Source organism: Rhinopithecus roxellana, chromosome 8, assembly GCF_007565055.1.
Source record: "Rhinopithecus roxellana isolate Shanxi Qingling chromosome 8, ASM756505v1, whole genome shotgun sequence".
Classification (NCBI taxonomy): Eukaryota; Metazoa; Chordata; class Mammalia; order Primates; family Cercopithecidae; genus Rhinopithecus; species Rhinopithecus roxellana.
This window is the reverse complement of record NC_044556.1, coordinates 119,646,017-119,664,664: the sequence shown is the minus strand read 5'-3', so window position 1 is coordinate 119,664,664 and position 18,648 is coordinate 119,646,017. Positions and strand designations below refer to the sequence as shown.

The following is an 18,648-nucleotide window of genomic DNA, read 5'->3' as shown; positions in this document are numbered from 1 at the left end:
TGGCTGCTCCTGCCCTACCCTCCAAACCAAAGCTGGGGTCAGGCCCAATTGTGAAGTAGTTAAATTGGTCTCTAGTGCCACCCCATTCTCCTTTCTATACCACCAGATACCCTCTCCTGTTGCTCACTAAGGAGCTTGTGATTATAGCCCTTCTCTTCTTCGGTAGATACATACCACCTAAAAGTGATGCTTTTGAAAAATTATACTTTAAGTTCTGTGTACATGTGCAGAATGTGCAGGTTTGTTACATAGGTATACACGTGCCATGGTGGTTTGCTGCACCCATCAACCCGTCATCTACATTAGGTATTTCTCCTAATGCTATCCCTCCCCTAGCCTCCCACCCGCTGACACTCCCTGGTGTGTGATGTTCCCCTTCCTGTGCCCATGTGTTCTCATTGTTCAACTCCCACTTATGAGTGAGAACATGTGGTGTCTGGTTTTCTGTTCCTGTGTTAGTTTGCTGAGAATGACAGTTTCCAGCTTTATCCATGTCCCTGAAAAGGACATGAACTCATCCTTTTTTATGGCTGCATAGTATTCCATTGTGTATATGTGCCACATTTTCTTTATCCGGTTTATTATTGATGGGCATTTGGGTTGGTTCCAAGTCTTTGCTATTGTGAACAGTGCTGCAATAAACATACATGTGCATGTGTCTATAGTAGAATGATTTATAATCCTTTGGGTATACACCCAGTAATGGGATTGCTGGGTCAAATGGTATTTCTGGTTCTAGATCCTTGAGGGATCGCCACACTGTCTTCCACAATTGTTGAACTAATTTACACTCCCACCAACAGTGTAAAAGCATTCCTATTTCTCCACATCCTCTCCAGCATCTGTTGTTTCCTGACTTTTTAATGATCACCATCCTAACTGGTGTGAGATGATATCTCATTGTGGTTTTGATTTGCATTTCTCTAATGACCAGTGATGATGAGCTTTTTTTTCACGTATTTTTTGGCCACATAAATGTCTTCTTTTGAGAACTGTCTGTTCATATCCTTCGTCCACTTTTTGATGTGGTTGATTTTTTCTTGTAAACTTGTTGAAGTTCCTGGTAGATTCTGGATATTAGCCCTTTGTCAGATGGATAGATTGCAAATGTTCTCTCATTCTGTAGGTTTCCTGTTCACTCTGATGATAGTATCTTTTGCTCTGCAGAAGTTATTTAGTTTAATTTTATCTCATTTGTCAATTTTGGCTCTTGTTGCCATTGAGTTTGGTGTTTGAGTCATGAAGTCTTTGCCCATGCCTGTGTCCTGAATGTTATTGTCTAGGTTTTCTTCTAGGGTTTTTATGGTTTTAGGTCTTACATTTAAGTCTTTAATCCATCTTGAGTTAATTTTTATATAAGGTGTAAGGAAGGGGTCCAATTTCAGTGTTCTGCATATGGCTAGCTAGTTTTCCCAACATCATTTATTAAATAGGAAATCCTTTCCCCATTTCTTGTTTCTGTCAGGTTTGTCAAAGATAAGATAGTTGTAGATGTGTGGCATTATTTCTGAGGCTGCTGTTCTGTTCCATTGGTCTATATATCTGTTTTGGTACCAGTACCATGCTGTTTTGATTACTGTAGCCTTGTAGTACAGTCTGAAGTCAGGCAGTCTGATGCCTCCAGCTTTGTTCTTTTTGCTTAGGATTGCCTTGGCTATTATGGGCTGTTTTTTTGTTACCACATGAAATTTAAAGTAGTTTTTTCTAATTCTGTGAAGCAAGTCAATGGTAGTTTGATGGGGATAGCATTGAATGTATAAATTACTTTGGGCAGTATGGCCATTTTCATGATATTGATTCTTCCTATCTATGAGCATGAAATGTTTTCCCATTTGTTTGTGTCCACTTTTATTTCTTTGGGCAGCGGTTTGTAGTTCTTCTTGAAGATATCCTTCACATCTCATGTAAGTTGTATTCCTAGGGATTTTATTCTCTTTGTAGCAACTGTGAATGGAAGTTCACTCATGATTTGGCTCTCTGTTTGTCTATTTGTCTATTATTGGTGTGTAGGAATGCTTGTAATTTTTACACGTTGATTTTGTAACCCGAGACTTTGCTCAATTTGTTTATCAGCTTAAGGAGATTTTGGTCTGAGATGAGGGGGTTTTCTAAATATAAAATTATGTTATCTACAAACAGAAACAGTTTGACTTCCTCTCCTCCTATTTAAGTACCCTTTATTTCCGTCTCTTGCCTGATTGGCCTGGCTAGAACTTCCAATACTATGTTGAATAGAAGTGGTGAGAGAGGGTATCCTTATCTTGTGTTGGTTTGCAAAGGGAATGCTTACAGTTTTTGCCCATTCAGTATGCTGTTGGCTGTGGGTTTGTCATAAATAGCTCTTATTATTTTGAGATACGTTCCATCAATACCTAGTTTATTTAGAGTTTTTAGAATGAGGGGGTGTTGAATTTTATCGAAGGCCTTTTCTGCCTCTATTGAGAAAATAATGTGGTTTTTGTTATTGATTCTGTTTATGTGCTGAATTACATTTATTGATTTGCATATGTTGAACCAGCCTCGCATCTCAGGGATGAAGTCAACTTGATTGTGGTGGATAGCTTTTTGATGTGCTGCTGGATTCAGTTTGCCAGTATTTTATTGAGGATTTTCACATCGATGTTCATCAGGGATATTGGCCTGAAATTTTCTTTTTTTGTTGTGTCTCTGCCAGGTTTTGGTATCAGGATGATGCTGGCCTAATAAAATGAGTAAGGGAGGAGTCCCTCTTTTTCTATTGTTTGGAATAGTTTCAGATGGGATTGTACCAACTCGTCTTTGTACATCTGGTAAAATTTGGCTGTGAATCATCCAGTCCAGGGCTTTTCTTGGTTGGTAGGATATTAATTACTGCCTCAATTTTAGAACTTGTTAGTGGTCTACTCAGGGATTCAACTTCTTCCTGGCTTAGTCTTGGGAGGGTGTATGTGTCCAAGAATTTATCAATTTCTTCTAGATTTTCTAGTTTATTTGCACAGAGGTGTTTATAGTATTCTCTGATGGTAGTTCGTATTTCTGTGGGATCAGTGGTGATATCCCCTTAATCATTTTTTTATTGTATCTATTTGATTCTCTTCTCTTTTCTTCTTTTTTAGTCTGTCTAGTGGTCTATTTTATTAATCTTTTCAAAAAATCAGATCGTGGATTCATTGATTTTTTTTTTGAAGGGTTTTTCATGTATCTATCTCCTTCAGTTCTGCTCTGATCTCAGTTTCTTCTTGTCTTCTGCTTGCTTTTGAATTTGTTTGCTCTAGCTTCTCTACTTCTTTCAATCGTGATGTTAAAGTGTTGGTTTTCAATCTTTCCCACTTTCTCCACTGGGCATTTAGTGCTATAAATTTCCCTCTAAACACTGCCTGCTCTGTGTCCCAGAGATTCTGGTATGTTGTGTCTTTGTTCTCATTGGTTCCAAAGAACTTATTTATTTCTGCCTTAATTTTGTTATTTACCCAGTAGTCATTCAGGAGCAGGTTGTTCAGTTTCCATGTAGTTGTGTGTTTTTGAGTGAGTTTCTTAATCCTGAGTTCTAATTTAATTGCACTGTGGTCTGAGAGACGGTTTGTTATGATTTCCAATCTTTTGCATTAGTTGAGGAGTGTTTTACTTCCAATTATATGGTTAATTTTAGAATAAGTATGATGTGGTGCTGAGAAGAATGTATATTCTGTTGATTTGGGGTGGAGAGTTCTGTAGATGTCCATTAGGTCATCTTGGTCCAGAGGCTGAGTTCAAGTCCTGAATATCCTTGTTAATTTTCTGTCTTGTTGATCTGCCTAATATTGACAGTGGGGTGTTAAAGTCTCCCACTATTATTGTGTGGGAATCTAAGTCTCTTCATAGGTCTCTAAGAACTTGTTTTATGAATCTAGGTGCTCCTCTTTTGGGTGCATGTATTTTTAGGATAATTAGCTCTTCTTGTTGCATTGATTCCTTTATGTTCGTGTAATGCCCTTCTTTGTCTTTTGTGATCTTTATTGGTTTAAAGTCCGTTTTATCAGAGACTAGGATTCCAACCCCTACTTTTTTTTTTTTTGCTTTCCATTTGCTTGGTAAATATCCCTCCATCCTTCTATTTTGAGCCTATGTGTGTCTTTGCATGTAAAATGGGTCTCCTAAATACAGCACACCAATGGGTCTTGACTCTATCAAATTTGCCAGTCTATGTCTTTTAATTGGGGCATTTAGCCCATTTACATTTAAGGTTAATATTGTTATGTGTGAATTTAATCCTGTCATTATGATGCTAGCTGGTTATTTTGCCCATTAGTTGATGTGGTTTCTTCATAGTTTTGATGGTCTTTACAATTTAGTGTGTTTTTTCAGTGGCTGGTATAGGTTTTTCCTTTCCATGTTTAGTGCCTCCTTCAGGAGTTCTTGTAAGGCAGGCCTGGTGATGACAAAATCTCTTGGCATTTGCTTGTCTATAAAGGATTTTATTTCTCCTTCACTTATGAAGATTAGTTTGGCTGGATATGAAATTCTGGGTTGAAAATTCTTTTCTTTAAGAATGTTGAATATTGGCCCCCACTCTTCTGGCTTGTAGGGTGTCTGCAGAGAGATCTGCTGTTAGTCTGATGGGCTTCCCTTTGTGAGTAACCTGACCTTTCTCTATGGCTGCCCTCAACATTTTTTCCTTCATTTCAACCTTGGTGAATTTCACAATTACGTGTATTGGGGTTGCTCTTCTTGGGGAGTATCTTTGTGGCGTTCTCTGTATTTCCTGAATTTGAATGTTGGCCTGCCTTGCTAGATTGGGGAAGTTCTCCTGGATTTTATCCTGAAGAGTGTTTTCCAACTTTATTCCATTCTCCCTGTCAGTTTCAGTTACACTAATCAAACGTAGGTTTGGTCTTTTCACATAGTACCATGGAGGCTTTGTTTGTTCCTTTACATTCTTTTTCTCTAATCTCATCTTCACACTTTATTTTATTAAGTTGATCTTCAATCTCTTATATTCTTTCTGTCATGTGATCAATTTGGCTATTGATACTTGTGTATGCGTCACAAAGTTCTTGTGCTGTGTTTTTCAGCTCCATCAGGTCACTTATATTCTACTCTAAACTGGTTATTCTAGTTAGCAATTCCTCCAACCTTTTTTCAAGGTTCTTAGCTTCCTTGCATTGGGTTAGAACATGCTCCTTTAGTTCAGAGGAGTTTGTTATTACCCACCTTCTGAAGCCTATTTCCGCCAATTCGTCAAACTCATTCTCTGTCCAGTTTTGTGTCCTAACTGGCGAGGAGTTGTGATCCTTTGGAGGAAAAGAGGCGTTCTGGTTTTTGTAATTATCAGCCTTTTTGTGCTGGTTTTTCCTCATCTTTGTGGATTTATCTACATTTCATCTTTGATATTGGTAACCTTCGGATGGGGTTTTTGTGTGGACGTCCTTTTTGTTGATGTTGATGCTATTCCTTTCTGTTTGTTAGTTTTCCTTCTAACAGGCCCCTCTGCTGCAGGTCTGCTGAGTTTCCTGGAGGTCCACTCCAGACCCTGATTGCCTGGGCATCACCAGCAGAGGCTTCAGAACAGCAAAGATTACTGCCTGTTCCTCCTCTGGAAGTTTCATCCCAGAGAGGCACCTGCCACATGCCAGCTGGAGTTCTCCTGTATGAGGTATCTGTTGACCTCTGCTGGGAGGTGTCTCCCAGTCAGGAAGCATGGGGGTCAGGGATCCACTTGAGGAGGCAACCTGTCCCTTAGCAGAGCTTGAGCGCTGTGCTGGAAGGTTCACTGCTCTCTTCAGAGCTGGCAGGCAGGAACATTTAAGTCTGCTGAAGTTACACCCACAGCCATCCCTTCCCCCAGGTGCTCTGTCCCAGGGAGTTGGGAGTTTGATCTATAGGCCCCTGATTGGGGCTGCTGCCTTTCTTTCAGAGATGCCCTGCCCAGAGAGGAGGAATCAAGAGAGGCAGTCTGGCTACGGCAGCTTTGTCATGCTGTGGTGGACTCTGCCCAGTTCAAACTTCCCAGCAGCTTCGTTTACACTGTGAGGGGAAAACTGCCTACTCAAGCCTCAGTAATGGTGGATGCCCCTCCCCCCACCAAGCTCAAGCACCAAGCTCAAGCATCGACTTCAGACTGCTGTGCTGGCAGCAAGAATTTCAAGCCAGTGGATCTTAGCTTGCTGGGTTCCATGGGGGTGGGACCCACTGAGCTAGACCACTTGACTTCCTGGTTTCAGACCCCTTTCCAGGGGAGTGAACACTTCTGTCTCACGGTGTTTCAGGTGCCACTGGGGTATGAAAAAAAACTCAGTGTCTTCCCCAATGGCCACCCAGTTTTGTGCTTGAAACTCAGGGCCCTGGTGGCATAGGCACTCGAGGGAATCTCCTGGTCTGTGGGTTGTGAAGACCGTGGGAAAAGCATAGTATCTGGGCTGGAGTGCGCCATTCCTCAGGACACAGTCCCTCACTGCTTCCCTTGGCTAGGGGAGGGAGTTCCCTGACCCCTTGCACTTCCTGGATGAGGTGATGCCCCACCCTGATTTGGCTCATCCTCCATGGGCTGCACCTACTGTCTAATGAGTCCCAATGAGATGAGCCAGGTACCTCAGGTGGAAATGCAGAAATGACCCACCTTCTGCATCTATCTTACTGGGAGCTGCAGACCGGAGCTGTTCCTATTCAGCCCCCTTGCCAGCCACTAGCCCTAAAAGTGATTTTAACTGTGTGGTTTTGATTGCTTCTCCATCATTTATTACCCCTGTTGGCACCATTAGAGATGGTATAAAGTGACTTTCCTAGACACTTGCCATGACCCTTTGTATTTAACCGTGTCTTTATATTACAGACACTTGTAGATTAAGTATCTTCAAAGGAGAGGAATAAGAGTTGGCCAGCCTATTAAGATATAGAGAATCCTAGTGAGAATATTAATCTTCTATAGGTAATGAAAGCAATTCACAATTTCAAACCAAAGACTAGGGTCTGTTAGTATCATCACCATTCTTGGGAATTGTGAAGTGAGTCATGTGCATGGAAGTGGAAGGAGTCAAAAATCTGGAGCTTTCCTCTGGGTCTCTCTCTCTCTCCTTTTTTTTTTGAGACAGGGTCTCACTATGTTGCCCAGACTGGTTTCAAACTTCTGAGCTCAAGCAATCCTCTTGCCTTGGCCTGGAAAGTGCTGGGATTGTAGGCATGCACTGCACCTGGCAGAGCCACTCTTGATCTCATGTTTTCATAGTCACATTTGGGAAACTCAACTCACCTCACTCTTCAAAACACTGGTCATACCTTCCATTTTCTTAGTTTCTTGGTGTCCTATGTTAGGTGATTGTTTAATAAATTTGCCTTGTACAAAGCAGATGCTCAACAATAATGATAATATGGAATGTCTACCACTCTTGGGGATGTTGACATTGGAGCAGATGATCCTGAGTGCCTCAATACAAAGAATAATTATTAAGTTTATTGGTTAGAATAAAAATAATAATAGGCATAACTTTATGCAGCATTGGCCATGTTTCAGGCACTATTTTAACACTATAAATGCTTTCTTTTTTCATCTTCTTATCCTCACTTTATGGATGATTCATTGCATTTGCTGAAGATCATACAGCTGATAAATGGCAGAATTGTAATTCACTTGATCTTAGCCAAAAGCCTGAGAAGCAATGCAGAATTGTAATTCAATTCTAGCCAAATCTGTCTGACACAGGAGCCAAGTTCTCAACCATTACAATGTAGGGACTCTGTTTTGTATTGTGTTAATTCTGCTTTTTACTGCATATAGCCACTATTTTCTTGCTCTATCATCAGTTATTTCATTGAACCTGTGTTTTCTCCTACTTGTTCCTGTCCTGATGCCATATCCTCTTTAATCTCACTGGGTGTAGGAAATAGCCAGGTGTGTAGAATATTCTTCTGATTCATAAAGTGAACCTCAGAGGAAAGGCTTTTCTCAGCTCTTGATTTTTTGTTTCTCTTCATTATGAGGCATTTGTTTTCTTTACTATTTAGTTTCCATGATTTTGACTTGTTGATCCTAAACCTAAAAAGACAGTTTTAACTACTTGTCTTAAATGTTGGTATTTGAAGCTTCCTAGGACAAGGCCAAAGTAGCAGGCCACATGTGGTGACAGCCCTGGCACATGCCAGGTGGGCTGCCAGGGTTTCATTAACTAGGACCTGGGGTACAGGTCTTAGATCCCATTTCTGAGGTATGGTTGTGCATAGACTTTCCCACCACACACATCTGGCTACTGAGGTTAGGCACGTTCGAGGAGAAAGCCAGACAGTCACAAAGTCTTACTTGGTTGTGAGGCAGGGTAGAGGCTTTATGTTATTATTGTTGTAGTTACTGAAAAATATTTAAAGTAATAACATTGGAGACAAGACAAGGTTGCTGACATTGCTACTCATTCCACAATATTCCTGAAATCCTGCAGTCTGAACCTCCAACTGTGGAAATTTACACAAACTGTGACAGCCCAGGGAGATCTTTTAGAGGAGAAACATCCCTGAAATCACACCACAGTTGCTGCCAACTTTGCCTAAACAGAGAGCCCAGTGGTGCTGGCATCTGTGAACACCCATCATGCACTTCACTGTGACTGTAGCACTTGACTTTTGCAGCTTTATACCCAGGTCATATATATTTTGTAAGGGTTTGAGACACAGTTATGGCTCTATAGAGGTACACAGAGGTATGCATGCTGGCTGAGCTTTTGGACAAAGAGGGCCTTGGAAATCTGCATGATGACGTGGAAAGAAAGTAGGCTCTGAAGTCAGACTTACCACTCTTGGCTTTAAAAACTGACTCTCATATTACTAGTTCTGTGATCTTGGGTTTGGCAAATGACATGTTTAGTTTCAATTTTACCATCTGTAATATGCCAATCGCACAGCATATAATCAACATGTCACACTAATAATTACGTATTTTAAGTCAGTTTCTCTCACTAGTCCAAGGCTCATGAGAATGGAGATTTCATATCTTGCTCATTGCAATATTCTTACTATACCTAGTACAGTGTCTAGCAAGGACTAAGTGTTCAATAAGCATTTGTTAATAAGAAGCTCTACAATAAAACTGCTGGGATTTTAATTGGAATTGCATTAAATGCATAGATCAATTTTAGGAATATTTACAGTTTTATGAGTACACACTTTAGGATTCATGAACATATATTTATATTTAAGTTTTCTATGTTTTCAATAAAATTTTATATTTTTGCTCTAAAGATATTATACATCTTTTGTTAGATTTATTCCTAGGTATCTGAAATTTTTACTGTACTGTAAAAGCCTTTTTACAAAAATGGCACATTTAAAAATTTTTGTGTTGATACTTAGGACTGCAACTTAAATGTACATATTATTTTTTAAGGAGCCACGTTTTAAACTTTTCTTACTATCTAGTAATTTTTCTGTAGATTCATTGCAGTTTTCTACCCAATGACATCATTTGCAAATAAAAGACAATTTTATTTCTTACTCCCCAATCCTTGTATCTTTTCTTTCTTTCCTTATTACCTTATCTATGACATCTAGTACAATATTGCATAGAGATTGAAATAGTGAAATCCTGTCTTGTGACTCATCTTACAGGGAGTAGTTATAGTGTCTCACCGTTAAGTATAATGCCCATTACAAGTTTTCTTTGTAGATACCATTTACATGTTATAGCAGTTCCCTGTCATTATAATTTTTTAAATAAATAAATGTTTATTGAACTTCTTTGTATATTAAAAAGATTACATTTTAAATGATCTTCAATCTGTTAAAATGTGGATAATTGTATCACTGATAATGTTAAATACATTTTGCATTCCTGGGGTAAATCCAAATTGTTTACGGTGCACTGTGTAATCTCTTTATTGTTTACATAGGTCACATATAGGGAAAATTGAACTCAGAGAAGTTGAGCTACTTGCCCAAGGCCACACAACCCAAGTATTTGTAAAAAGCAGATGACTGAGGGCCAGACATGATGGCTCATGCCTGTAATCCCAGCACTTTGGGAGGCTGAGGCAGGAGGATAGCTTGAGTCCAGGAGTTTGAGAACAGCCTAGGCAATATGGCGAAACCCCATCTCTACAAAAAATACAAAAATTAGCCGGGCATGGTTATGCGTGCCTGTAGTCCCAACTAATTGGGAGTCTGAGGCAGGAGGATTGTTTGAGCCTGGGATACGGAATTTGTAGTGAGGTGAAATTGTGCCATTGCACTCTAGCCTGGGTGACAGAGCAAGACCCTGTCTCAAAATAATAATAATAATAATAATAATAATAATAAAACAAAAAAACTCACAAAAAACCAAACTGAAACCTTGAAGTTCTGAGTAATATAGCCTGGATGAAATGGATTAATCATAAAAGGTATTTAGGTATTGCCAGCAGACCACTTCATTTAGAAAGAAAGAACCACTCTGCCCCTTGGATAACATCACTTAAAACTAAACTGTCATCCATTACTGCCCTCTGGGATCCCAAAGTTTCATTTAGGGTCATTGCAGGATCCCCATTATCTCTTAAGTAAATCCTCAGGGAAGCTATTAAACCTCTGGGTAAGACAATTCTCTCTTATTAGAAGCCAGTATCATATAATTATTTGAGGATTAAAAAATTGGACTTGATTTGAGTTTTCCAGCTAACTGACTTTAGACAGTTATTTTTCATTTATTTTCCATTTATTTTCAAATATTTTCCATTTATTTATTATATTATAATCTATTGCTTAATATCACATTTGAAGTATATATGTATTTCAATCAGTGACTCATTTTGGTAACCAAGATATTTGGTTGTCAAAGTATTACTTCAAAACACATATTAAGTTTTAAAAAAATTATTATTCAAATTCACGTTTACCAGACCATAATTCTTCTTTGAATTTAGTGTGCTTCTAGCAATACAATCTCTGGCACACAGGGTTATGAAAAGATCCTAATTTTCTAAACAAGCCAACTGACCAGTCCTGCAGATAGAGGCAGATAGAAGGTGAACAAGTACAAAAGTAGCAGCCATGAAACCCAGGGAACAGTCAACGTTTCTGTCTTAGACACCTATATTTTCATTTATTTATTTTTAATAGACTTTATTTTTAGGGCAGTTTTGGGTTCACAACAAAATTGAGCAGAAGGTACAGAAATTTCCCATGTATCCCCTGCCCCCACTCATCCATAACCTCCCCCATTATCAACATCCCCTACCAGAGTGGTACATTTGTTACAATTGATGAACCTACGTTGACACATTATTATCACTCAGAGTCAATAGTTGACATTAGGGTTCACTCTTGGTGTTGTGTACTTTATGGGTTTGGACGAATGTACAATGATGTGTGTCCCCCATTATGTTATCATAGTGCCCCAGAAATCCTCTGTGCTACACCTGTTCATTCCTCCATTCACTATAACTTGGCAACCATTAGTATTTTTACTGCCTCCAGAGTTTTGCCTTTCCCAGAATGCCATATAGTTGGAATTGTATAGCGTGTAGTCTCTTCAGACTGGCTTTTTAAGCTTTGAGTAATATGATTTAAGTTTCCTCCACATCTTTTCATAGCTTGATTGCTCATTTCTTTTTAGCACTGAATAACATTCCATTGTCAGAATGTACCAGTTTATCCATTCACCCACTTAAGGAAATCTTGGTTGCGTCCAAGTTTTGGCAATTATGAATAAAACTGCTATAAACATTCATGTACACGTTTTTGTGTGGACATAAGTTTTCAACTCCTTTGGGTAAAAACCAGGAAGTGTGATTTCTGGAACGAATGATAAGATGATGTTTAGTTTTGCAAGAAACTGCCAAACCGTCTTCCAAAGTGGCTGTACTATTTTTCATTCCTGCTAGCAGTGAATGAAAGTTCCTATTGTTGTCACACAAAGGATGTCAGCATTTGGTGTTGTCGGTGTTCTAGATTTTGGCCATTCTGACAGCTGTATAGTGATATTTTGTTGTTCTTTTAATTTGTATTTCCCTGATAACACATGATGCAGAGCATCTTTTCATGTGATCATTTATAATCTGCACATATTCTTTGGTGAGGTGTCTTGTAAGATCTTTGACCAACTTTTTAACTGGATGGGTTGTTTCTCAACGTTAAGTTTTAAATATCTTTGTATATTTTGAATAACAGTGCTTTCTCACGTGTGTCTTCTGCAAATATTTTCTCCCAGCCTGTGGCTTATCTTTTCATTTCTTTGACATTGTCTTTCACAGAGCAGAAGTTTTTCAAGCTAATGAAGTCTGTCTTAATCAATGATTTATTTGATGTATTGTGCCTTTGGTGTTGTATCTACAAAGTCATCACCATATCCAAGGTCATCTAGGTTTTTTCCTGTTATCTTCTAGGAGTTTTATAGTTTTGTATTAAAATTTCCATTTTAAGTTAAAATTTGTGAAGTGTGTAAAGTCTATGTCCAGATTTTTTATGCATGTGGATGTTCAGATGTTCCAGCTCCATTTGTGGAAAAGACTCTCTTTTGCTCCATTGTATTTCCTTTGTTCCTTTATCAAAGATCAGTTGACTTTATGTTGGTCTGTTTCTGGGCTCTCTAATGTATTCCACTGATCTATTTGTGCACTTTTTCACCAATACTGCACTTCCTTGATTACTGTAGCTTTATAGTAACTTTTGAAGTTGGGTAGTATTGGTACTTCAACGTTATTCTTCTTCAATATTGTGTTGGCAACATTGTGTTAATACACTTGGGCTGCTATAGCAAAATGCCTTACACTGAGTGGCTGATAAATGTATTTCTCATGGTTCTTGAGACTGAGAAATCCAAGATCAAGGCATAAGCAGACTTAGTGTCTGTGCTCTGGTTCACAGGTGGTGACTTCTAGCTGTGTCGTCACATGGTGGAAGGGGTGAGCTCTCTGGGGTCTCTTTTATAAGGGCACTAATTCCCTCATGGCACAATCACCTCTCAATGGTCTCATATTACCCTGGGGGTTTCGAAATATGAATTTGGGGAACATACAAACATTTAGGCCATAGTAGCAAATAAACTTTAGAATCAGTTTGTTGATATCAACAAAATAACTTGTTGGGATTTTGATTGTGATTGCATTAAATCTAAAGATCAAGTTGGGAGGAACTGATATCTTAATAACATTGAGTCTTCCTACTCGTAAACATGAAATATCTTTCAGTTTATTTAGTTCTTTGATATCTCTCATTTGAGTTTTGTAGTTTTCCTCATTTTCCTTCTCTCTAAAGAACTTTTAAAGATATTTTTTGCAGGCAGGTCTACTGGCAAGAAATTCTCTCAACTTTGTTTGAGAAAGTATTTCTCCCTCACTTTTGAAGGATTATTTCACAGGGTACAGAATCCTAGTCTGCTTGCTGTGGTTTCCCCCCCGCAATTCTAAATATTTCACTGTATTCTCTTCTTGCTCGAAAGATCCTTAAGATAAGTAGGATGCAATTTTGTGTTAAAATTTGATCCCCATTGTGGTGGTGGTGGGAGGTGAGGCCCGCTGGGAGGTGTTTCAGTCATGAGGTGGATCTGGTACAAATGGTTTGGTGCCATTCTTGTGGTAGTGAGTAGGTTCCCACTCTGGTGAGACTGGTTTAGTTCTCACGGGAATGGATTAGCTGCCTCTGAGGGTGAGCTGCCGTAAAGCCAGGATGCCCCTCAGGACGGGTTCCACTTCACATGTACCCACTTCCCCTTTGACCTTCTCTACCATGTTTTCTGACACAGCACAAAAGCCCCACCAGAAGAGGAGCAGATGCTGTCATCACGCTTCTTATACAGTCTACAGAATGGCGACCAAATAAGTCTCCTTTCTTTATAAATTACCCATCCTCAGGCATTCTTTTATAGCAATACGAAATGGACTAAGATACTAAGTAAGGTATTTTTCCCCTCTGGCTTCTTTTGGGATTTTTTTGTTTATCTTTGATTACCTGTAGTCTGACAGTGATAAACCTAGGGGTATTTTGTGGGAGGATTTATCCTTTTTGGTGTTCTCTGAGATTTCTGTATCAGTGGCTTGAAGTCTGGCATTAATTTGTTTCAGGTAATTCTTCTAGTCCTTTGTCTTTTTCTTCTCTTTATGGTATTTCCATTACGCACATATTATATCCTTTGTAGCTGTTTTGGGTTTTTTCGGTCTTTGTACTCTTTGCTTTTCAGATTTGAAGGTTTCTGTTAAGACAGCCTCAACCTCAGAGATTCTTCCGAGTTGTCGCCAGTCTAGTAGTAAGCCCATTGAAGGCATTCTTCCTTTCTATTATAGTGACTTTTATCTCTATCATTTCTTTTTGGTTCTTTCTTCCATCTCTGTGCTTACATCATCCATATATTCATGCATGCTCTACTTTATCCATGAGAGCCCTTAGCATATAAATCATAGTTGTTTTAAATTCTTGATCTGATAATTCCAACATCCCTACCATATCTGAGTCTGGTTTTGATGCTTTCTCTGTCTCTTACAAATGTGTTTTTGGCTTTCTGGTATGTCTTATACTTTTTATTGATAGCCAGGCATGATGTATCCTGCACTGTTTCCCATAGAGATTATTACTTCAGTAAGTTGTGATTTTCTCTGTTCTACTGTTAGTCTCTTTAATTTGGCGGTGGGGCGGGTGGGGGTGAGGGTGGCAGCAGTTTTCCCTGTGACCTTGCCTCTCTTATGGATCTAAGAAAAGCTTCTGATTTTTCAGTTTGTTCAGCTTTTTACTTATTGTCACATGGAGTGACAATTTTTACTATTCTTATATGCTAGACTGGAAAGCAGAAGTCCTTTATTTATTTTTCACCTTTATTGAGCCTGCCACCTTTCATGATTCACTGCTAGGGACTGCACCAGTTTTCAAGCTGTGAGGTGGCAAGAGGTGACATCCAAGGACATCTTTATGCAATGTCCTAAGTGTTTTGTGTTACTCCCCAAACATAATATATTGGGTAAGCTCCATAGTAATTAAAGTTAGAAAAATGAGATTTGCTGTTGTTGTTCTCTACCAGCTTGACCAGGTTTCTTCTTTTTTTTTTTTTGTTGGGATGGAGTCTCGCTCTGTCACCCAGGCTGGAGTGCAGTGGCCGGATCTCAGCTCACTGCAAGCTCCGCCTCCCGGGTTTATGCCATTCTCCTGCCTCAGCCTCCTGAGCAGCTGGGACTACAGGTGCCCGCCACCTCGCCTGGCTAGTCTTTTGTATTTTTTAGTAGAGACGGGGTTTCACCGTGTTAGCCAGGATGGTCTTGATCTCCTGACCTTGTGATCCGCCCGTCTCGGCCTCCCAAAGTGCTGGGATTACAGTCTTGAGCCACCGCACCCGGCTGACCAGGTTTCTTAAAGTGGACAAAGTTGAATGTTGGAACAGGAGCAGGGGAATGGTCACCATCATATACTGTTGGCAAGAGTTCAAAGTTCAAATTTATTCTTTTATTTGAAGGATAATTAAATAATACCTGTCAACATTTCAAGTGCACATATACTTTGGTCTAGTAAATTCACTTCTAATAATTTTCCAAGAGAAATTATGGGACAAATATAGGCAAATACACATATTCTAGAATGTTTTGCAGTTTTGTGTATGATAGTAAGAATTTGTAAATAGAAAGATTTTCATCCATATGGGATATTTTGAATACATGATGGTGCATTATACAATGAAATGTTATGCAGCCACCACAAAGAATGATAGAGACTTTTTATTAACATGAAAATATGTCCTTAATATATCACTTAACTTAAAAAACTAAAATACAAAAGTAAGCTTAAATCTATTTTTGTTGAAAGTTATCTGTGAATATATGAATTTAAAAATCCTAAAAGCATACCAACATGTTAATAGTGGTTGTTTTGGATGGTTGTTTTCTTTTTTATGTCTTTCTGGTATGAGTCTTTTATAAGAGAGACGTTACTTTTCTATTTTTATTTTAGAAAAAGACTTTTTATGTGAAAATTTGTTTTTATGAATTACATTGACAGATGAGTTACAAAATTTAAAAGTTTTATTTTAATAAAAAGAAAAACAACAAGCTTTAAAGAGCACTTATTAAGCCAAGTTTAAGTACAAACAAGTCTGCTAAATTCAAATCCCTACTGAAGCCTTTTCCTCCCTCTTCATTGTTCAAAGGAAAGCAAATCCCTAGGAGACTACTATGCCTTTTGGTAAGACAATTCCCTCTTATCGGGAGCCAGGATCACAGAATTATTTGAGGATTTAAAAAAATGGACTTGAGTTGATTACTTCCAGCCAAGTGTCTTTATATAGCTGTTATTTTTCCGTTTCTTTATTTTATTTAATCCATTGTTTAATGTCACATTTGGAGTTTATATATATTTCAGTAAATTACGCATTTTGATAACCAAGGTATTTGTAAGAAAAGGAAACAATTTGAAAGCAGATGTGTGAATTTTGAAACATTGTTCAAAATTACCTTTTCACTTGTAGGACTCATTCAGGGGCACTGTGGCCAGTGGTAGATGCAATTAAAGTTATCTGTATTTTTTATTCATACCTGGAGAATATGTACTCTCCCTCCAAGAAGCCACTAGTTCAACTGTACAGGGAAACTCATCTTAGCCTCAAATTCAGAGCAGAGATACTGCTCAGGAAGCCATTTCCAAAAATACATCTCCAAATTTAACTGAAAGAAAATCTAGTATTTCTTAAGTTCTATTATTATTTTTGTTATTAAATGAAAAATTATTAATGGATAACATCCATGCCTTGCATGTGATGGGAAGAAAACATGGGTTTATGGCTCTTGAATGTGAAGACATTTAATGAGCTCTGGGCTAATAGGGTTTGCGGAGAGGATGCCAGTCCCACTAAGACAATGGAGAAGCAGTGTTTTTTTTTTGGTTTTTTGGTTTTTTTCTGAGATGGAGTTTTACTCTGGTTGTCCAGGATGGAGTACAGTGGCATGATCTTGGCTAACTGAAACCTCCTCCTCCCAGGTTCAAGCGATTCTCCTGCCTCAGACTCCCAAGTAGCTGGGATTACAGGCGCTCACCACCATGCCTGGCTAATTTTTGTATTTTTAGTAGAAACGGGGTTTCACCATGTTGGCCAGGCTGGTCTCGAACTCCTGACCTCAGATGATCCACCTCGGCCTCCTGAAGTGCTGAGATTACAGGCATGAGCCACCGCGCCCAGTCAATAGTGGTTTTACAGGTAGAAAACATCACTGCATTGCTATGTTCCATAGAAGGCTTTTTGGAAGAGAGACTATTCCAGATGCGACTCTGATATAACTTGAATTGACTATTATTAAGAGCCAGAGAAATAAAAATAACACATAGTCCCTGCAGTTGACAAACCTGCCATCCATAGAGGGAGACTGCTGTTCAGGCCCGATGTGGAAGAGGCAATTATGGGGACACAGGGTACTTATCACTCAGACAAGTACCCTGTACCTTGTATATTCTCTTTCAGATATATATTTTAAAGTGGATGTGTAGTGTGTGTGTGTGGTGGGAGAAAGTGTAGAATGCATTCCTCTCTGCAATTCATTTATGCCTAATATGAAATTGTTCAGTTCCTAAAACCTAACAAATATTAGCATTTTGAGAAATAATAGGATTGAGGCTGGGAGAGTGGCTCACGCCTGCAATCCCAACACTTCGGCAGGCCAAGGTGTGTGGATTGATTGCTTGAGCCCAGGAGTTCAAGACCAGCCTGGGCAACATAATGAGACCTCATCATTACAAAAAAATACAAAAATTAGCCAGGCATGGGGGCACATGCCTATAGCCCCAGCTACTCAGGAGGCTGAGGTGGGAGGATCACTAGAGCCTGAGAGGTCAAGGCTGCAGTGAGCTATGATTGTACTACTGTACTCCAGCCTGGGTGACAGAGTGAGACCCTGCCAAAAAATAAGGAAGGAAGGAAGGAAGGAAGGAAGGAAGGAAGGAAGGAAGGAAGGAAGGAAGGAAGGAAGGAAGGAAGGAAAGAAGGGAGGGAGGGAGGGAGGAAGAGAAGAAACAGTTGGCTGTCTAGGAAAATCCACAGCTTTATGGGAGGCAGTGGGAGGCTGACCTCACCTAGACTTGTGGGATTGAAGAAGAAAGCACGAGATGCACTTTGTGTCCTTTATTCTCTGTGCTTGGTTATTTCACTCTTTCTCTGAACTCTGGTGGCTCTCATCTGTGTGGGCATGCATTATCTCATAGAGTTATATCTCCTTTCTTCATATTTGGCCTGTATCTCCAACTAGATTAAAAGCTTCTAGAGGCAGTTTTTAATGCAGACTCAGCAAACTGAGTGTCATATTTTTGTGAGGTCCCAAGTCCTAGAACAATGGCCTATGAAAAAGACACGGTAAATGGTTGTTGATGTTGCTTTTACATTGATGGATGCTGGCTTGAGAGGTCTTTTTCATTACTTGCTTAATCCTTAAACAAAAGTTTCTCTACGAGGATTGGCTTTTGTTCCACATACTAGCTAACACTTGTTGACTCTTGTCTTTTTGATAATAGCCGTCTGTAATATCTCATAGTGATTTTGATTTGCATTCCCCTGATGATTAGTGATGTTGAACACACCTTTTCCATCTTTTCCATATACCTGTTGGCCTGTTGACTTTTTTTTTTCTTTTTTTTCTTTTTTTTTTTTTTACAGAGTCTCGCTCTTCCACCTAGGCTGGAGTGCAGTGGCATGATCTCAGCTCACTGCAAACTCTGCCTCCCAGTTCAAGTGACTTTCATGCCGTGGCCTCCCCAGTAGCTGGGACTACAGGAGAG

The 18,648-nt window shown here is 39.2% G+C and overlaps 1 protein-coding gene across 6 annotated transcripts in view; it reads left to right on the top strand.

Annotated features, from left to right (window-relative positions):
• The first annotated feature begins 5,358 nt into the window (after nucleotides 1-5,358).
• SELP (selectin P) overlaps nucleotides 5,359-18,648 on the top strand; it is a 65,190-nt gene continuing 51,900 nt past the window's right edge. For 2 of the 6 annotated variants that reach the window (XM_030936472.1, XM_030936470.1), the window contains exon 1: nucleotides 5,381-5,611. In XM_030936472.1, the coding sequence (XP_030792332.1) occupies nucleotides 5,585-5,611 (27 nt within the window). In that variant the 5' untranslated portion in view covers nucleotides 5,381-5,584. Of the gene's footprint in view, nucleotides 5,612-18,648 lie in introns of all 6 variants that reach the window. The other 4 variants (XM_030936477.1, XM_030936474.1, XM_030936473.1 and 1 more) reach the window with 4 other exon arrangements.